We start from the raw sequence: 15,997 nt of genomic DNA, 5'->3' as shown, positions 1-15,997 counted from the left end.
AGACAATTCCTCAAAGGCTCAAAATAAGTACAAAACTAAATGGGAAATGACATGAGTATGCAAATTTTACTATTACAAATATGTAAAAGGGATTTTGTTCTCCCTTTTAAATAGACATCACTTTATTAGCCTAAATTAATTGTAAGGTAGGTTTATTAACCTTAATCTGATGCACATAAAGAAAAGCAGAAGATGCAATTTTTTAATGGATTAGAAGCATACAGCTGTAACAAGTTAATGAAAAGCAAAGTGCATTGCTGTTGTAAAACGTACTTGATACAGAGATGGACAGAATTGACAAATTCCGTAACATGCATGGCCATATCAAGTCACGACATGCATAATTGTTACAGAAACATGTAGGCTCGGTTAATTGACAACAACATGTTCTGTTACGGTTTGTTTTCTCTAATGCAGTTGCCCAAACCCTTGTTTGTTTCTGAATCCTGGTGTTTGTTGGCAAGACTTTCCCTGACAAAATGTACTTGATACAGAGATGGACAGATTTGACAAATTTCCTTAACATGCATGGCCATATCAAGTCACGACATGCATAATTGATACAGAAATATGTAGGCTCAATTAATTGACAACAACATGTTCTGTTAGGGTTTGTTTTCTCTAATGCAGTTGCCCAACCCCTTGTTTGTTTCTGATTCCTGGTGTTTGTTGGCAAGACTTTCCCTGACAAAATTTGACATTGACTGATTTGCATGGTGTTTAGTGGGTATTTTAAGAGTCTATCCATATCCATCGTCAGTACCAAACCTCAAAATTTTATTTTCTGATGGTCCTTTTTTATTTCTTATTTTTTCCTGTCTGTCTGTGGGTGGGGGCATATCCACGAGGTCTCAGAACAGCAGGGCCGTACCCTGGTGAATCCAGACCAGACCTGTGCTAACATCATATCTGTCCCATCTGGTATGGCAATGGCTCCCAAAACAGTAGAACCTGTTTACTTAGTAAATACTTAAAGAGATTTTTGTCTAAGATACACGTTTTGGATTTTTATATGAGATTAAACTATGGCTAATCTCAGAGTGCATGTCTTACTTTTAGAGTACATATTTGAAGTAAAATTTTCTTGATATCTTGATTCGAAGATGATTGAAAACTTATCATGTATTTTTGTGCTTTTCAGGTTCCCGTGTACACACAACCTTCATATGTCATACCAGGCTCTGCTGGAATTGTACAGCATGAAATATTGAACAACAGGCGGCAGGTTTTGACTAAGGTAGTTTTTTTCTATATCTTTGAATAACAAGGAATATGGAGATGACATGCATGGCTAATGCTCAGAACTTCAGATGGATTTATTCCGAAACACTAATATGAATATTTATAGACATTGCATATCTATTCTTCTAATACAATAAAATGAACTTTTATATAATCTGTAGCACATAAATAAAGTTCTGATTTGCTTTTGTTATAGGATGCTGAAGGGACAGTTAAACTATGGGAGATTACCAGAGGTGCAGTCATTCAGGATTATGGAAAGGTTTTCCCGCTATCACTAATTCTGTCATATGCATTATGTAGAATTTTTGAAAATTAGTGTTATTCTTTTTAATGATATAATTATAGTCTTAGTCTCTAAGAAACTGAGATATAATACTTGCAGGTTTCTTTTGAGGAGAAAAAGGAGGAATTATTTGAAATGGTACAACATTTTGCCATTTATTATGTTGCATTTGCAGTAGGAAAATATACTTTTTACTGTAACTTGTCTTCTGCCTACTATTATTAAATGATTCTCAAGCTGAAGGTATGTTTTGCTTTGAGTGTAGCCAGAGACTGACCACAGCAATATTAAACATGGCAGGTCAGCATTCCTGCTTGGTTCACAATGGATACCAGACTTGGTAGTATGTCTCTCCATTTGGACACCCCCCAGTGTTTTTCTGCTGAAATGTATGCAGTTGACTTAAATGTGCCAGGATCCTCAGAGGAGCAGAAGGTGAGCAAAATGCTCTATGAAATAGATATTTTTTACTTATTTAAAAGCTTCAAGAGCTTCTACACAGTTTTTCTAGAAAAGCTTCAGCGGTATTGTCTCATTCTGTTTGACTATATCCATAATTGAGCGCTTGAGCAATATCATGTATCTAGGGATTTATATCATTTTTCAAGAAGGAATAAGGTTTTGTATTGCTTGAGGAGGTTAGAATCAGGTCTCTACCTGATATGTATCATTTGCTGAACCTTCACATATATTCACTCAAATTCATGCCTAGTATTTTTGTAGGAATTAGATACAAGCAGTTTTAGATAAGATGTACAAAATGAATCATTTGGCAAACTTTGGCTTTGCGCATTGATATTTCTGGAATTTTCTCGTGTTCCTTGGGCTTTCTTTACTTTACAATGTGATATTTCATAAAAAATCATCATTTAGTTGAAGCTAATCCATTGAAAATCACCTTTGACTCTCTTGTTTTCTCTACTTTCTGCTTGAGTAGATTTTGTAAAGACCATGCATTAGAGAGCTTACATGCTAACTTGCTGGTTCGTGTATGGGTGCGGGTACGGGAACCGGAACCCAGTATGGCAATATGCCGGTTTTTTTTTCCTTGGGTATATATTATGTTTGACTTTATTACCTTTGTGTTGTGATGTTTTCACACATCGCCCCATTACAAATGGGGACCCCTACTTTTTTTGCTTTTTAGGGTTTGTTTTCTAGGTCTTTTAGGGTTTTGTCCGTTGGCCTTTGCATTTTGAGTGTCGCCAAGGGGATCACATGGATAGCAAGTCCGGCTTGAGTGATGTCCTGATCTTGAAATTTGGCTAAGTCTGAAAGTCCTGATCCTGAAAATTGGCTAAGTCTGAAAGTCCTGATCCTGAAATTTGACTAAGTCTGGAAATTGAAAAACCTCCAAAAACTAGATTTTGCAATATAACTCCTGGAGGTCTGAAACCACTCTCAAACATCTTGAAAGTATATATGGAATATAACTTAAAGTATAAGTTCTTATACTTAAATGTTATATTCCATAAAAATTATCCTGATAGAGAGTTCAAAAAGTCAAATTTCGCTCCTGTCCTTCACTGAGGATCCAGAGCGAATTTTGCTCCTGACCCTCTTAGGATGTCCAAGGCGAATCGCTCCTGTCCCTCACCAAGGGTCCAGGGCGAAAAAGCTTATTTGAGTCATTCCTGACCTTGTTTGGTCAAATTGGGACATCAAAGGCATGGTGAAGGACGAAATGAACGTGATAAAGCATCCAGATTTGATTAAAGACAATGAAATGATGGAGTTTTGCCTAGAAGGGTAATTTCGCTCCTGTCCCTCACTGAAGGACCAGAGTGATTTTCTTTATATACACATTTTTAGACCTTTCTTGGACTTGAACTCTTATTCATGGCGTGTAACAAGATGAAATCTTCCCTAGCCAAGACATTTCATGGTGAAAAGTGAAGCATTTTGGCCTAGGTGACAAAATTCGCTCCTGTCCCTCACTGAAGGACCGGAGCTTGAATTTCAAATTTGCACTATTTTTGCAAGATCAAAATGATTTTATGATTTGAAGAGATCAAGGAAAACATGATTTGTGCGTTGAATATAATTTGAGTGGTCCACAAGCAAGGAAATATACCAAGATGACAAAAGGCGCTCCTGTCCCTTGCTGAAGGTCCAGAGTGATTTTCCAAAAGTGCAATTTTTTTTGCAAGGACAAAACAAGTTTTGTGATTGAAACGAATGAAAGAAGGCATGTTTAGCCCGTTGAAGATAATTTGGAAGCCTAACAAAGGACAGATAGACTTGAATTTGCAAAATCGCTCCTGCCCCTCTCCAAGGGACCAGGGTGAAAAACCTAATATCCACCCTTTCTCTTCAAGTTTGGACAAATCTAAGCCTTGACACAAGTGTGAAATGAGGTTTAAAATGCCTTGAGGTGGAATTGAGATGCAAAGATTACAAATTTTAATGACAATTTGCAAAATCGCTCCTGTCCCTCTCCTAGGGTCCAGAGTGAAATTTCTAAGTGTGCCCATTTACCTTGCATTTTGAGATAACTTTTTTGTTTCCAAGACTCAAAAGGGAACGGGGAATGATGTTCTACACTTTGGAGTAATTTGAAGATTGAAGTGATCAAGAATTTATGCAAAGAACTCAAGAGCGCTTCTGTCCCTCTCCTAGGGACCAGGGCGAAGTTAGTGGCATTCATTATTTTTTACCATACTTGAACGTTGATATCCTCCAAATTGCATTAGATGCTAAATTGCCAACTTCGAAATATTTGAAAAAATTAAATTAATTTGGCATTTAATAAAAGACACATTGGCATTTAGTAAATTAATTTTGAGCCTTGAAAAATCGAACTTTTATTGTGGAGGCATTTAAAATTAATTTTTTATTAAATTAAAATTGAAGATGGAGCGCTTGAGATCTTATTTTTATTTATTTTGCTAAGTCGGCCTCTCCTTTTTGCAATTTTATTTATTTTTTTAGCTTATTTTGCCAAGTTGGCCTATGGGGAGTAAGGTGGTGAGCGCTCTATATAATAGGGGGGCATTGTTTCAAGTTCAAATCATTCATTCATCCCTTCTAAAGTGCGAAAGTGTGGAGACTAAGGAGGATAATTTCTAGACTTTTGAAGGCTATTGGAGAGGCGAATTTCCAGATTTTTGAAGAGGCTAGTGGAGTTTATTCTTTTCCAAGCTAGGGGAGGCCCAATTTGTTTAAGGGAGAGCTTTGATCTACATTTTTGCCTAAGCGAATTCTCCTATTTTTGCATCATTTCTTAGAGTTAATTCTCAAGGGAGGTATGGCGAAATCATCTTGACACCATTATTGAAGATTTGAATTTTGAACTTTTATTTTGAAAATTCTAAGTTTGGCATAGTTAATTAGGAAATAATAACTCAAGATTTATCATGAGGTTTCCTAATTAAAATCTTAAATCTTCCTTTTGAATCCTAATTTCTACACTTAAGATATATTATTAATTGTGAAATGTTGTGTAGGTATCAAGATGGCGACTCCCAAGCTCGAAGGATCTACAAGTCGGAAGGCTCTCCTCAAGGAAAATCAAGCCAGATCAAGGACGGTCTCCTCCAGGAAGATCAAGCAAGGAGAAGGGCGACTTCCTCCAGCCTAGCATCGACAAGGATGGCTTTCTTCGATCAAACATCAACAAGGGCGACCTCTTCCAATCCAACATTACAAGGCGGGGTACATCAACATCCTGCACATCAGAGACAAAAGAAGTCGGAGCAAAGGGTTCGTTGAAGGAGCAAATAGTTCCAGAAGAGTTAATTAAAGCTAGCTTCTCAACAACATCAAGTTGAATATCTACCAAGATACAAGGGTCAGATGAGTTGGCATCCCAGTCATCACTCCTCCAGTCGGATTGATCCACCTTAGCATGTCCAGATTCAATGTACCTAACTCATGGAAGGTGGCACAAACTTCGATGTACCTACCCCAACTATCCATTGGTGGAATTTTCCAGAGAGGACATGTGTCCAAGCAATACAATTTTATCATTGGTCAAGCATTAAATGTTATGTAATGGTTGTAACAAACCCTAATTAGGGTTTTCATTGTAAATCTTGGCCATTGATCTCGAATTGATCTAAGCCATCGAATTGTATTGAGGGCACTATATAAGCCCCGACTCTTCATTTGTAAAGGATAATAGAAAGCAGTTAGAAAGGAGTTAGTGAATAGAGAGTAGTTAGAAGGTGATTAGAATAGCAATTAGAGTAGAGTAGAGAGAGAAGGCAAAGATTGTTGCCAAGATGTTGTTGTAAAAGACTTGTAACTTCATTGAAGAAATGGTGAAATTTATGGGTCGATTCGACAATTTGCATGGTCTCTATACTTCTCATATTTGATTTCGTGTTATTAGATGAGTGGAAGAAATGTGCTTGATTGATGGTGGAATTCGTATATCCATACTACTAGCAGTTTGTTGATTGCAGACTTGCCTTGCGTAGTCAACTGGAATCATTTGGCTTAAGCTTAACTTCAATTGTCGCTTCTTCATTGATATGCATCAACCTGATGGTGTCTATGCCTGCAGTGATGATTTGAACATCATAAAGCTTTCCTTCGAAGATCGCACTAACCTTGTGGAGATGGTCCTGGGATGTCAAAACAAGACTTAGTTAGAATTTCATCAAAGATCATTCATTGCTCTTACATTCTTAGTGTTAGGATTAGATCCTTTCCTCGCCCTCATCTTTTTTCCTTTTTTCAAGTCAAAGCTAGTAAAATCCTGTGTTCTAGCAAATATTCAAAGCAAATCAGAAGTTCAGTCATCAAGTGTAAGTCCCCTTGTGATTCCAGGAAATCACATCATACCACAGAGAGCTTATCCACACGTAGAGATCCTACATCGAAGAACCTTGAAGTCACCCTGATTGATCCTTTTTTGCGATATCTTCAGCATTCAGAGGCTTTACTCAAGAGAGGATAAGGTACCCTTGGGTATTTTATTCTGTGTTTGATAGTGTACAAAATACACATCAACACTTTGGAGTTTGCATCAATTTTGTGTAGTTGTTTCCTTATGGCGAAGCAAAGCTTGATTATGGAATCCATCTATCAAAGCATTATCTATTATCATCATTGTTCTTAGGTTTAGATTAGATTTCTCCAACCTTATCTTCCTTTTGTCTTCTATTTTTCAAGTTAAGTTTAGTTTCCACGTTTAAGCTAAGCGTAAGTCCCTTTGTGTTACTAGCAAAATCACATCATATACACCAAGTCTATCCACAATATAAAGTCGATTGTTCGCATTGTAAGCCTTGGGGTTGCCTTGTTTGATCACAAAGCTTAGCATTCAAGGTTTCCTTGTTCAAGAGAGGATAGAATACTTAGTACTTTATTTTGTGTTCGAGGTGTCATAAAAAACACATCAACAGAGTGTAGTAGAGAAATAATGATGTATCTTCCTCCTTAGTCGAGGAGATGAGACAATTTAACAGAAGTATGTTGAATTTTTCTTCCTCTTGATTGGCTGATAAGCATAATGTTGTGTGTGTAAGAGTAAAGGAAAGTCCTTGTTGTTGTACTATATCAATAATGTATCTGATTTTATGTAATAACCCTAGGGATTATTATTTGTCTTTACTAAAATTTAGACCAGTATTACAAAGAGATCAGCTAACACCAATCAATCTGCCTTAAAATACTATGGAGATCATATTGCACAACACAAAGAAGGGGTGTGTTATGTATATTTCATCTTCCATGTAACTTTTCTTCTATCAAAGGATACGAGGAAAGATCTTTTGCATCTGTTATTGTCTTGACTTTTTCACACATGGAATTTATTTCTTCATAAACTTCTCCCAAATATGGCTTGTGTGAATATAAGTGTGTGGTGATGGTTACAAATAAACATTTGCATTTTCTACCCTTTCCCATAAGATCTGAAATCCATTAGAACTTGCCAATATCTTTGAGTGCATTATTCAACGAATGCACACAACATGGTGTCCAAAATATATGCTTGTACTTCTTTTGCACTATCATACCCGATGTTTTACAAACAAGGGCAGCATCGGTAACAGTTTGGACTGAATGTAATGCCCCTACCATCAGTTCTGTCACATAGCTGGTTATGAAGAAATTTTTCATTTCTTTCTTGCCCTGAACAGTCTACTGCCTTCAAAAAATAAGGCCCATTGCTGCATCTTACCATGAGATTAAGTAGTAGATGCTTTCTAGTATCTGTCCACCCATCCATACAATACTACATTCTTCTGTAGCCCACTCTCTTTTCATTGGTGCATTTTGTTGTTCTCTAATCGGTTTTTTTCTTATCAATAAGAGTAGTGCAAAGCTATTTTGACCTAGGTGGATGATTCCCAGCTGGTCCATTATTGATAGCTTAGACCATCTCTCTAAGGAAAGGTGAGTGAGCAACATTAAACGGTATTCCATTTGCATAAAAGAAGCGTGCAATGGTTGCATCAATTGCTTCTTGACCTTGGACATCAAATAGTCTTTCAATGGGGTTTGAGCTGCCAACTTGTGGTCTCTTGTGAGAATGTTGTGCTGTTACATCTCTAGAAGACACATCTCTTTCTGTCTCTGTATTCTGATTATGAGTTGCAGCAGTTGCCCTTGTCGTTGAAGCATGAAAGGAGCTCATATTATAAACTTTCCCATCAGCCCTTTCTTGATCCCTCACAACATGATATCATTCTAACTCATTTGGACAAGGATCAACATCTTTTCTAGGTATTTGAAGGAAATGAGCCCTCACCCTCGTGTAAGTACCTTGCCATGCCATTGGACAAAGCTTACATTTGATCCACCTGTGGTCATGTACCTTTTTACCCCAAAACATGATCACAATACTTTCATAATGGGTACAAGGCTTGTTTTCACCCACTTGACATTCTACGCAAAAAATAAAAAATTATCAGAACTGTTTGACAAATCAGAACCCACAGTTTTAGGCTCAGCCTTTCCATTTTTATCTTTTTTGATTTTTGCAGTCTAACTTTAAGCCAAGGTTACCGGGAGACGGGGGTACTTGGAGACTCCGGAGATTGGTACAACTAATTTAAAAAAAATAGGAGATGGGGGTGCTTGGAGACGCCAATTTTTAATAAATAATATTTAATAATGTCCAAAACATATTATGACAGAGAACTTTGAAAACGAAAACAGTGGTAAAGTTTACATTAACTTTAAAATTGAACAAAAATTGAAATTAAAATTGCTTATATTACTAATACCATAGCCAATATAAATTGTTTAGTGAAAGTAAGGTAATATAGATGTTGAGCACACTCAATATTGTCTGCTAAATAGCAAAGGCAATTTCTCTTTAGACTTTTACAATGATAAGAAGTCACTCCTCTCAAAAAGTCTACACTGTCAATAGATCCGATCACTATAAATTTGCATGGATTTTTGCCTTCCTGTGAAACAGTTTCCTTATTAGTCATTTCCCTACAACTTTGCTTTGTTGCAAGCTTATCTTATTTGTTTGCTTTTTTTTTTGTTTGCCTTTTTACTGCATTTTGCCCTCAGTTTTCTAGGAGGAGACGTCAATTTTTAGTCAGGAGACTTCGGAGACAGCAGCCAAAAGCACCTTATGCATCAAGAAGTTTCCAAAGAAGTATCCGGTGCTGGAGACGCGTCTCCGGTACATCTTCTGTACCGGTACGGGTCTCTAGGGGTAGGAGACAGGTCTCTTGGTAAGTATGCTTTAAGCCAGTGAAAAAAATTACAGTTACAGTGTTACTGTTTGTGCCAAAGGAGGAGCTTTGAAACCGGGTATGGACATCCATAAAATCATAGAGGAAATTTGTCAGACTTAGTTGCCTCTGCCCTGATAGACATGTATGTAAATTTGCAAAATGTGAAAGCATAAGGCACCTGAATTGTTTTGAGGCATCTAGTCAAATTCATATGCCTTGTGAATGCTTCCACATTTTGCATACAAGTAATTATATCAAATTTTTAATATTTTTTTTGGTCTTAACAATTAATTTTTAAATTGTAATAAATTTCTTGTAACTTTTTTTTAATTAAAATAATATTTAAATTTAAAAAATGAATTTGAAAGTTATTGTTGTTATTTTTAATTTTTAAGGTGGACACATTAACTTTAAATTGTAATATATTATTTTTAAGTTTTCTATTATTTAAGATATCTTGTGGCATATTTCATATAGATTTATTTAAGACATATATGCTGGTTATAATTTAGTAAAGTCATTTGGGCAGACATAATAATAATTATACAACAATTATAATTAATAATATTTCTTATTATTATTGTAATAATTATTATAATATTATAATTATTATATTAGATTATAATTAAATATATAAATATTTTATTTTTTGAATCCGATTTTTCAAAAATTCTATTACTTTTAAGTTTTGGTTTGTTGATTTTTTCCCCAGACAATTTTTGCGGCTATGGTCGAAACTGTTGAGCACTTGTTTTTTAACTATAAATTTGCTAAGAATTGTTGGTCTTTGAATTGAGATAAATTGGGATGTATGGTAAGAATAATATCTCAGTGTGAAATCCTATTTGGGATTGTGAAATGCTTTGATAAATAATCAATTGATTTTTGCTTAACCTGTCTACTGAAATCTTATGGTATTTATGGAAGGCTAGGAATGAAGAGGTCGCTCAAGCATTTATGGCATTCTTGTATTAGAACATGCCACTTCGTGGCTTCGTTAGGGTCAGGCTTCCAGTTTATCGCTTTTCAAGGAAGAGAGAAGGGCAAAGGGGAACTTCTGAGGGTTGAGGGCCAATGAGGAGAAAGGAAAGGGTGAGGAACAATGAAAGTTCAATCCTTAATCGCTGAATGCCTTGGTAGAAAATAAGGTCCAATGAGGGGTTTGGGATTGAGCTTCGGCCTTTCCCATTACACCTTACCCAAAAGTAAAGCATAAGGGGAAGAAGGTCGAGGGTTGAGGGCTGACAAGGAGAAACTAGAGGAAAAGGGTGAGAGCACAAGGGTTGGGCATTGGACGTCTGTCTCTCACCTCAACTCGTTTCATGAAAAAATGGAAAGAGTTAAAGAGAAGATCCAAAAGCCAACAATCGAAAACTTGGGCAAAAGGGTGGAGGGAAGAAGTCAAGTGTGAACAATCGAAAATACTACTTAACTCAGGAGATTGAGGAAAAGGAGGAATCAGACCTCGATTGTTGGGGTTTATATCTAACTCTCTCTTAAAGATAAGGATTTAGAGAGAGAGCCTGACCCTTGAAGTCCAATTGACTTAGAGGAATTAAGTGAAGGGAAGGTGACGGCAAAGTGTGGGGGTGGCGGTGAGAGACGAAAAGAAGAAGACTGAAAGCCTAAAGCTCAATAGGGGATTGAGTTAACCACTGTTTTAGATTTTTTAATCGAGGAACTTGACTAAAGCATGATAAGAAGCAAAATGGTCCATATAGTAACTCTCGGATTGGGTATGAAGGCTTGAAGATCCGAAAGCCAACAACCAAAAACTTGGGCGAAAGGGTGGAGGGAAGAAGACCAGTGTCAACAATCGAACATACTACTTAACTTAGGAGATTGAGGAAAAGGAAGAATTAGACCTCGATTGTTAGGGTTTATATCTAACTCTCTCCTTGGGTTTTTATCTAACTCTCTCTTAAAGATAAGGAGAGAGTTAGAGAGGGAGCTTAACCCTTTAAGTCCAATCGACTTAGAGGATTTAAGCGAATGGGAAGGTGAAGGCAAAGTGCAGGGGTAGCAATGATGAGGAAGGATGAAAGCATAAGAAGGAAAGGAGAAGACCAAAAGCCTAAAGTTCAATAGGGGATTGAGTTAGCCACTTATTGGATTTTTTAATCGAGTAACTTTACAAAAGCATGATAAGGAACAAAATGGTCCATTTAGTATCTCTCGGATTGGGTATGATTGATGGACCCCTAGAGTGGCATGAAATGTCAACATTTTGGCGACCTCTGGAGGATGTTTACTTGTTAGACATGGGATCCAGAAGCCTTAGGTATCCATTGGGTGTAGACTCATAAGGGGAATTGCAACAACTAGCATGCCTCAAAAAACACAAGATGTGAAAAACATGCTCAAGTTTGTGCTTGGGGGAAACACAACACTAGACATACATTCCCTTAAGGAGAATGCAAGGTATGTATCAACACTTCATGGAAATGAAAGAAACAATCTAATATGTGCATGAAATTACAACCACCACTAAAAAATAGGGTTTAAGATGAATCCCATTGATTGGGGTCGGGAAATTTCACCATCTAGTCTAGAGAGATGGAATGCTTAGTCTTCCTTGCAATTGGTAATGACATATGGATCACTCTAGATAGCATCGAATTTGGCATGCCTTCCTGCTTTGGCTCTATTTGCATCTTGAAGACCATGTTGACAACTTTCTTGTCAAAATTCCTTTTGACCTATGCTTGGTGAAATTCAAGTGTCTGCGTGGCCTTGTCCTTAGTCTCTTCTAACGCTATTAGCTCAGTTAGTCTCACTGTCATGGCATTGTTTTCTGTCAACTCTAGTATATGTGCTAACTCAAGAGAAGGCTATTCTAGTGATAATGGAAGCCTTGGTTCCCTTCTGTAGACCAGCATGAAAGGGGAATTTCCTATAGCTCTTGGGAGCAATTCTAGAATGCATTTAATTTCCATTATAACTTTCCCTTTAAAACAACCATTTATAACAACCTACGAGTCACCTTCTACTTCTAAGCACTTAGAACCCACCCTTTGGCTGATTGCATATTTTCGAGTAAAGCAAAACTTCTAAACTGAAGTTCAAAGTGAAGATCATTTTAATGTACTGATTTTTCCTCTAAAAGTAGTTTTTATCTCTCACATGGAGATCGGTTTTTACATGTAAGACACCATAAACATCTAGACATATCACATATCACATGAACAAGAACTTCATTCTTAAACCTCGGATTAAACCATATGTAAATTTATATTGCCTTGGTTACTGAGATGTTAAAATTTTGTTTCAACCATCCTAATAGATAAGGATGACCCATGGTTTTCAACCCAAGCTCACCTTACAACTTAGGGACGTTAGGTTTGCCTGTGAGCATGTATTAAACAATGCATCTAGAATAATTTAGTGAGTTCTTGAAGAAATCTTACCCATTATACATATACTTGCACACACTTTGGCATGGAGACAATCTCTCATCAAAACTGCAAAACATTGTTACACACATAACAAGATTTAAGTAACTGTCACAAGGATGTTCTAAATAATCATAGGAGTGTGGAAGGTGCTCTACAAACCCAAGTTTATAGTGGTTGAGTGGAACAAAGTCAGAAAACAGGCAAGACATTAGAGAGCATATTGAGGAAGGTTCACAAAAGTGGGATTACTCTGAAGTTGATGACTTGCCAAGTAAGAAAGATGTTCTGCCTTCCATTGCTCTATTCTTTAATCTTTTGTTTTGTGTCACTACATCATTATCTGGTTGATTTAAACCACAAAAGTTTGGTTCCTGCCAATTAACCAAGGTAGAGTCTCCTAACATGTTATCTTGCCTACCAGCAGTTGTTTGATTTGTATCAAATTGCTGGCCTGAAATTGACGGTTCATTTTGCACCACTAGAGCTTGAAAGTGCTCTCCATTTTGTCAAGCATTCTGGTGTTAAGGCTGATTACATGGGTGACACCAATCATGCTCTTGGGTTAGATTATTCTGTATTAGAACAAGTGCTTTTGAGTAGTTGGTAGTGGCTGGCTTTACACTGTCCAAGGGTCTAGCATAATTCCATTGGTTTTGTCTTTGATATGGCTGCCTATTTTGCTGGTATTTTGATTTTGAGGCTGATAAGGTCTTTTATTTTAAGTTTTTTGCCTCTTTATTGTTACTAACTCATTACCAAAATTTTGTAATAGGGTTTTTACTTCATGCAAATCGTTTGAAGCTGCAGGAGAGGCAGATGGTTGACTGGTAGATGCAATAGGAATATTTGCCAAAGTGGGTTGTTGGAGAGGAATCTCTGGAAATAGAGGCATTGGTGGCCTTGGAGCTATTTTCCCCGCTTGTATTAGACAATTTTCTGCTTTAATGACAATGTCGTATGCATTTGGCAGAGTCACTCCACCCATAGATTGTATCATAACAGACACATCACTGTTAGGGGCTCTCAAATAGTATAAAAAGGCATGATTAGGGGATGGTTTCACCAAGGTAGGGATTCTATCCCAAGTTTTTTGAAATCTGAAGTTAAAATCTCCCCTGAATTCATTTGGAGCCCTGACAATCATTGTCAATTGTTCTAAAAGTGATAGATAATCACTCTTGTCTTCAAATTGTTCACATAATTTCTCACCTAACTCATCCCAGTAGTGAATGGAGTTAGGCTGTAGACCTTTGTACCATTGCAATGCCTTTCCTTTCAAGGATGTGGTTAGAAGTCTACCAGCAACATCATCTTCAGTAACATTATGAACAAAGTAAATACTTGCAATATCTTGTATGTGCTCTATTGGGGTAGTGGTTGTTTCAACAGTGAAGTAAGGTATACATTTCAGGGTAGCCATTGGTATATATCATTTCTTTGGGTTGATATGAAGGGACTACCACCATTTAAGGTTATAAACCCCTGATTTCTACGAGTAGCCATGTTAAATAATGTTCTATTTATTTGGATGGTAGGAACTCTAGACTGTGATGGTCTATTGAATGGAGGAGTAGATTGGGATCAAGGAAATGGGCTTATAGACTCTTTGATTTTCCTTACTGGTGATAACAAATGTCTACTCTAGAAATGTAGAACGATAGCTTATGTATTGAAAATTACCTCTAGAAGATGCTCTTGTTTGAATTCTAGGTATGAATCTTGCAAACTGGTCTAGAAGCAAGATATTTGAGTTGTGTGTAGAGGTGCCAAGTACTTTATTGAATGCCCCTTAAATGCTGCATAATCTAAGAGCAGTACTGTTGATGGTGTTTTTATGCACAATCGAACACAAAATAAAGTATTGAATACTCTATCCTATCTTGAACAAAGTCTTCTCTAATGCTGAAGATTAGCAAAAAAAGGATCACTTGAGACGACTCCAGGGTTCTCGATGTCAGGTCATGATGTGTTGGATAGCTTCAATGGTGTGATGTGTTTGCTGTACCTGCGAGGGGACTTACGTAATTGTTCTTCATTCAATTCAAGCTCAATGGAATGCCGTTTCGAATGTGATGCAAAGCCAACCAACAAATACAATGAAGCACAATCACTTCTCCTTGTGTTGATGCAAATTCTCACTAGGGAGATCTTTCTCCCAACTCACCTACTCAAATAGGTGACAACTCTTCATGACCTCAAATGCACAACTTCAAGAGGACTTAAGGCTTCCTTAGAACTTAGGTCCACCATGTATTGGATTTCAAACAACATTTCTTTATCACTTGTCACAGACTTTCAAACTCTCCCCAACAAGGTCCCTATGCCCTATAGCCACAAACACCCATTAGAGTTTCCATAGTTCACCAGACCCTACTAACCTTAAGAACATCTTCAATCAACCAAATACAACATGTTTGCACCCTTGGAAACTCCCAAACATCCCGGTTCCATCTGCTGCTATACCCTTCACACAAACAACCTTATATCCTAGTAGTCCTTATTTGGAGGTTTTAGCACGTAAAGTGATGATCAATCACAAAATAAAGACACATTGGAACACTCATTGAGAGACTCTACAACATATGTGAAAACCAACATGGATTGTTTTGGAGCACACCATTCAATGAGAGACTGTCAACCGGCTACAAGGCTATTAGGACTCCTTTACAAAGAAAATGCCTCAAATCTCCACAAGACTCTTCAACCTTCTACTTCAACAAGGGACACACAAGATATTGCTCAACATAGAGTGCACAAACCCACCGGTCTTCACCACCCCATCCACCCAAAAGACCATACAAAAAAAACTACTACTGTATCACTGGTTTCACTGAGATAGTCATAAGCAATGTTGAGGACAGTCATTACCATTGGTCATTTGCTTCTTGCCTTTGGATTGCCCACTCTTGGAACAAGTTTGGGACATCTCCACAACCCCTCACAGTCTCCTTTTACCCTCTCAAGTCCACTTTTGCATTTACACCACCGCATACACCATCCATCTCACTGTCTCATCAGACTGAGACACCAAAAATCAGAGTTTTTTAACACAACTAGCATGTGCCACCTTGAATATGGAACCCTGCAAAGAAAGGAGAACAAAGAAATATTTACAAGGGTCATTCCACTCTTTGGTATGAATTGTTAACTTGGAAATGACCCAAAATCCATTATTCTACTGTCTCGGGTTACCCTAGTCAAGGGTATGGACAGTTTTACAAGAATTAATATAACTTTGTCAAAACAAGAGGAAATTAAATAAGACCAAAGCTAATTTGCAGAGGATTCACGCCTCTTCCATAGCAAATAAGTTTTTAATAATAACAAGACAGATTTCACAATGAAAAGTGAGAGATATCAGACTGTAGCGTTCAGAAAAACAGTGACAGTTAAGAAAATTTGAAATTTTATTGATCTCCTTCTTTTCT

At 37.1% G+C, this 15,997-nt stretch overlaps 1 protein-coding gene across 4 annotated transcripts in view; it reads left to right on the top strand.

Moving 5' to 3' along the window:
* LOC131072104 (uncharacterized) overlaps nt 1–15,997 on the top strand; it is a 125,209-nt gene that overhangs the window by 69,087 nt on the left and 40,125 nt on the right. For all 4 annotated transcript variants that reach the window (XR_009359339.1, XM_058008163.2, XM_059213790.1 and 1 more), the window contains 4 exons: nt 1,142–1,237; nt 1,439–1,504; nt 1,628–1,666; nt 1,829–1,963. Coding sequence is in view for 3 of the 4 variants with exons in the window: in XM_058008163.2 (XP_057864146.2) it covers nt 1,142–1,237; nt 1,439–1,504; nt 1,628–1,666; nt 1,829–1,963 (336 nt within the window). In the remaining variant the exon portion in view is untranslated. The remainder of the gene's footprint in view (nt 1–1,141; nt 1,238–1,438; nt 1,505–1,627; nt 1,667–1,828; nt 1,964–15,997) is intronic.

This window comes from Cryptomeria japonica, chromosome 11 (assembly GCF_030272615.1).
Source record: "Cryptomeria japonica chromosome 11, Sugi_1.0, whole genome shotgun sequence".
Classification (NCBI taxonomy): Eukaryota; Viridiplantae; Streptophyta; class Pinopsida; order Cupressales; family Cupressaceae; genus Cryptomeria; species Cryptomeria japonica.
Note: the sequence above shows the minus strand (reverse complement) of the source record. Positions and strands in the feature narration are given on the sequence as shown.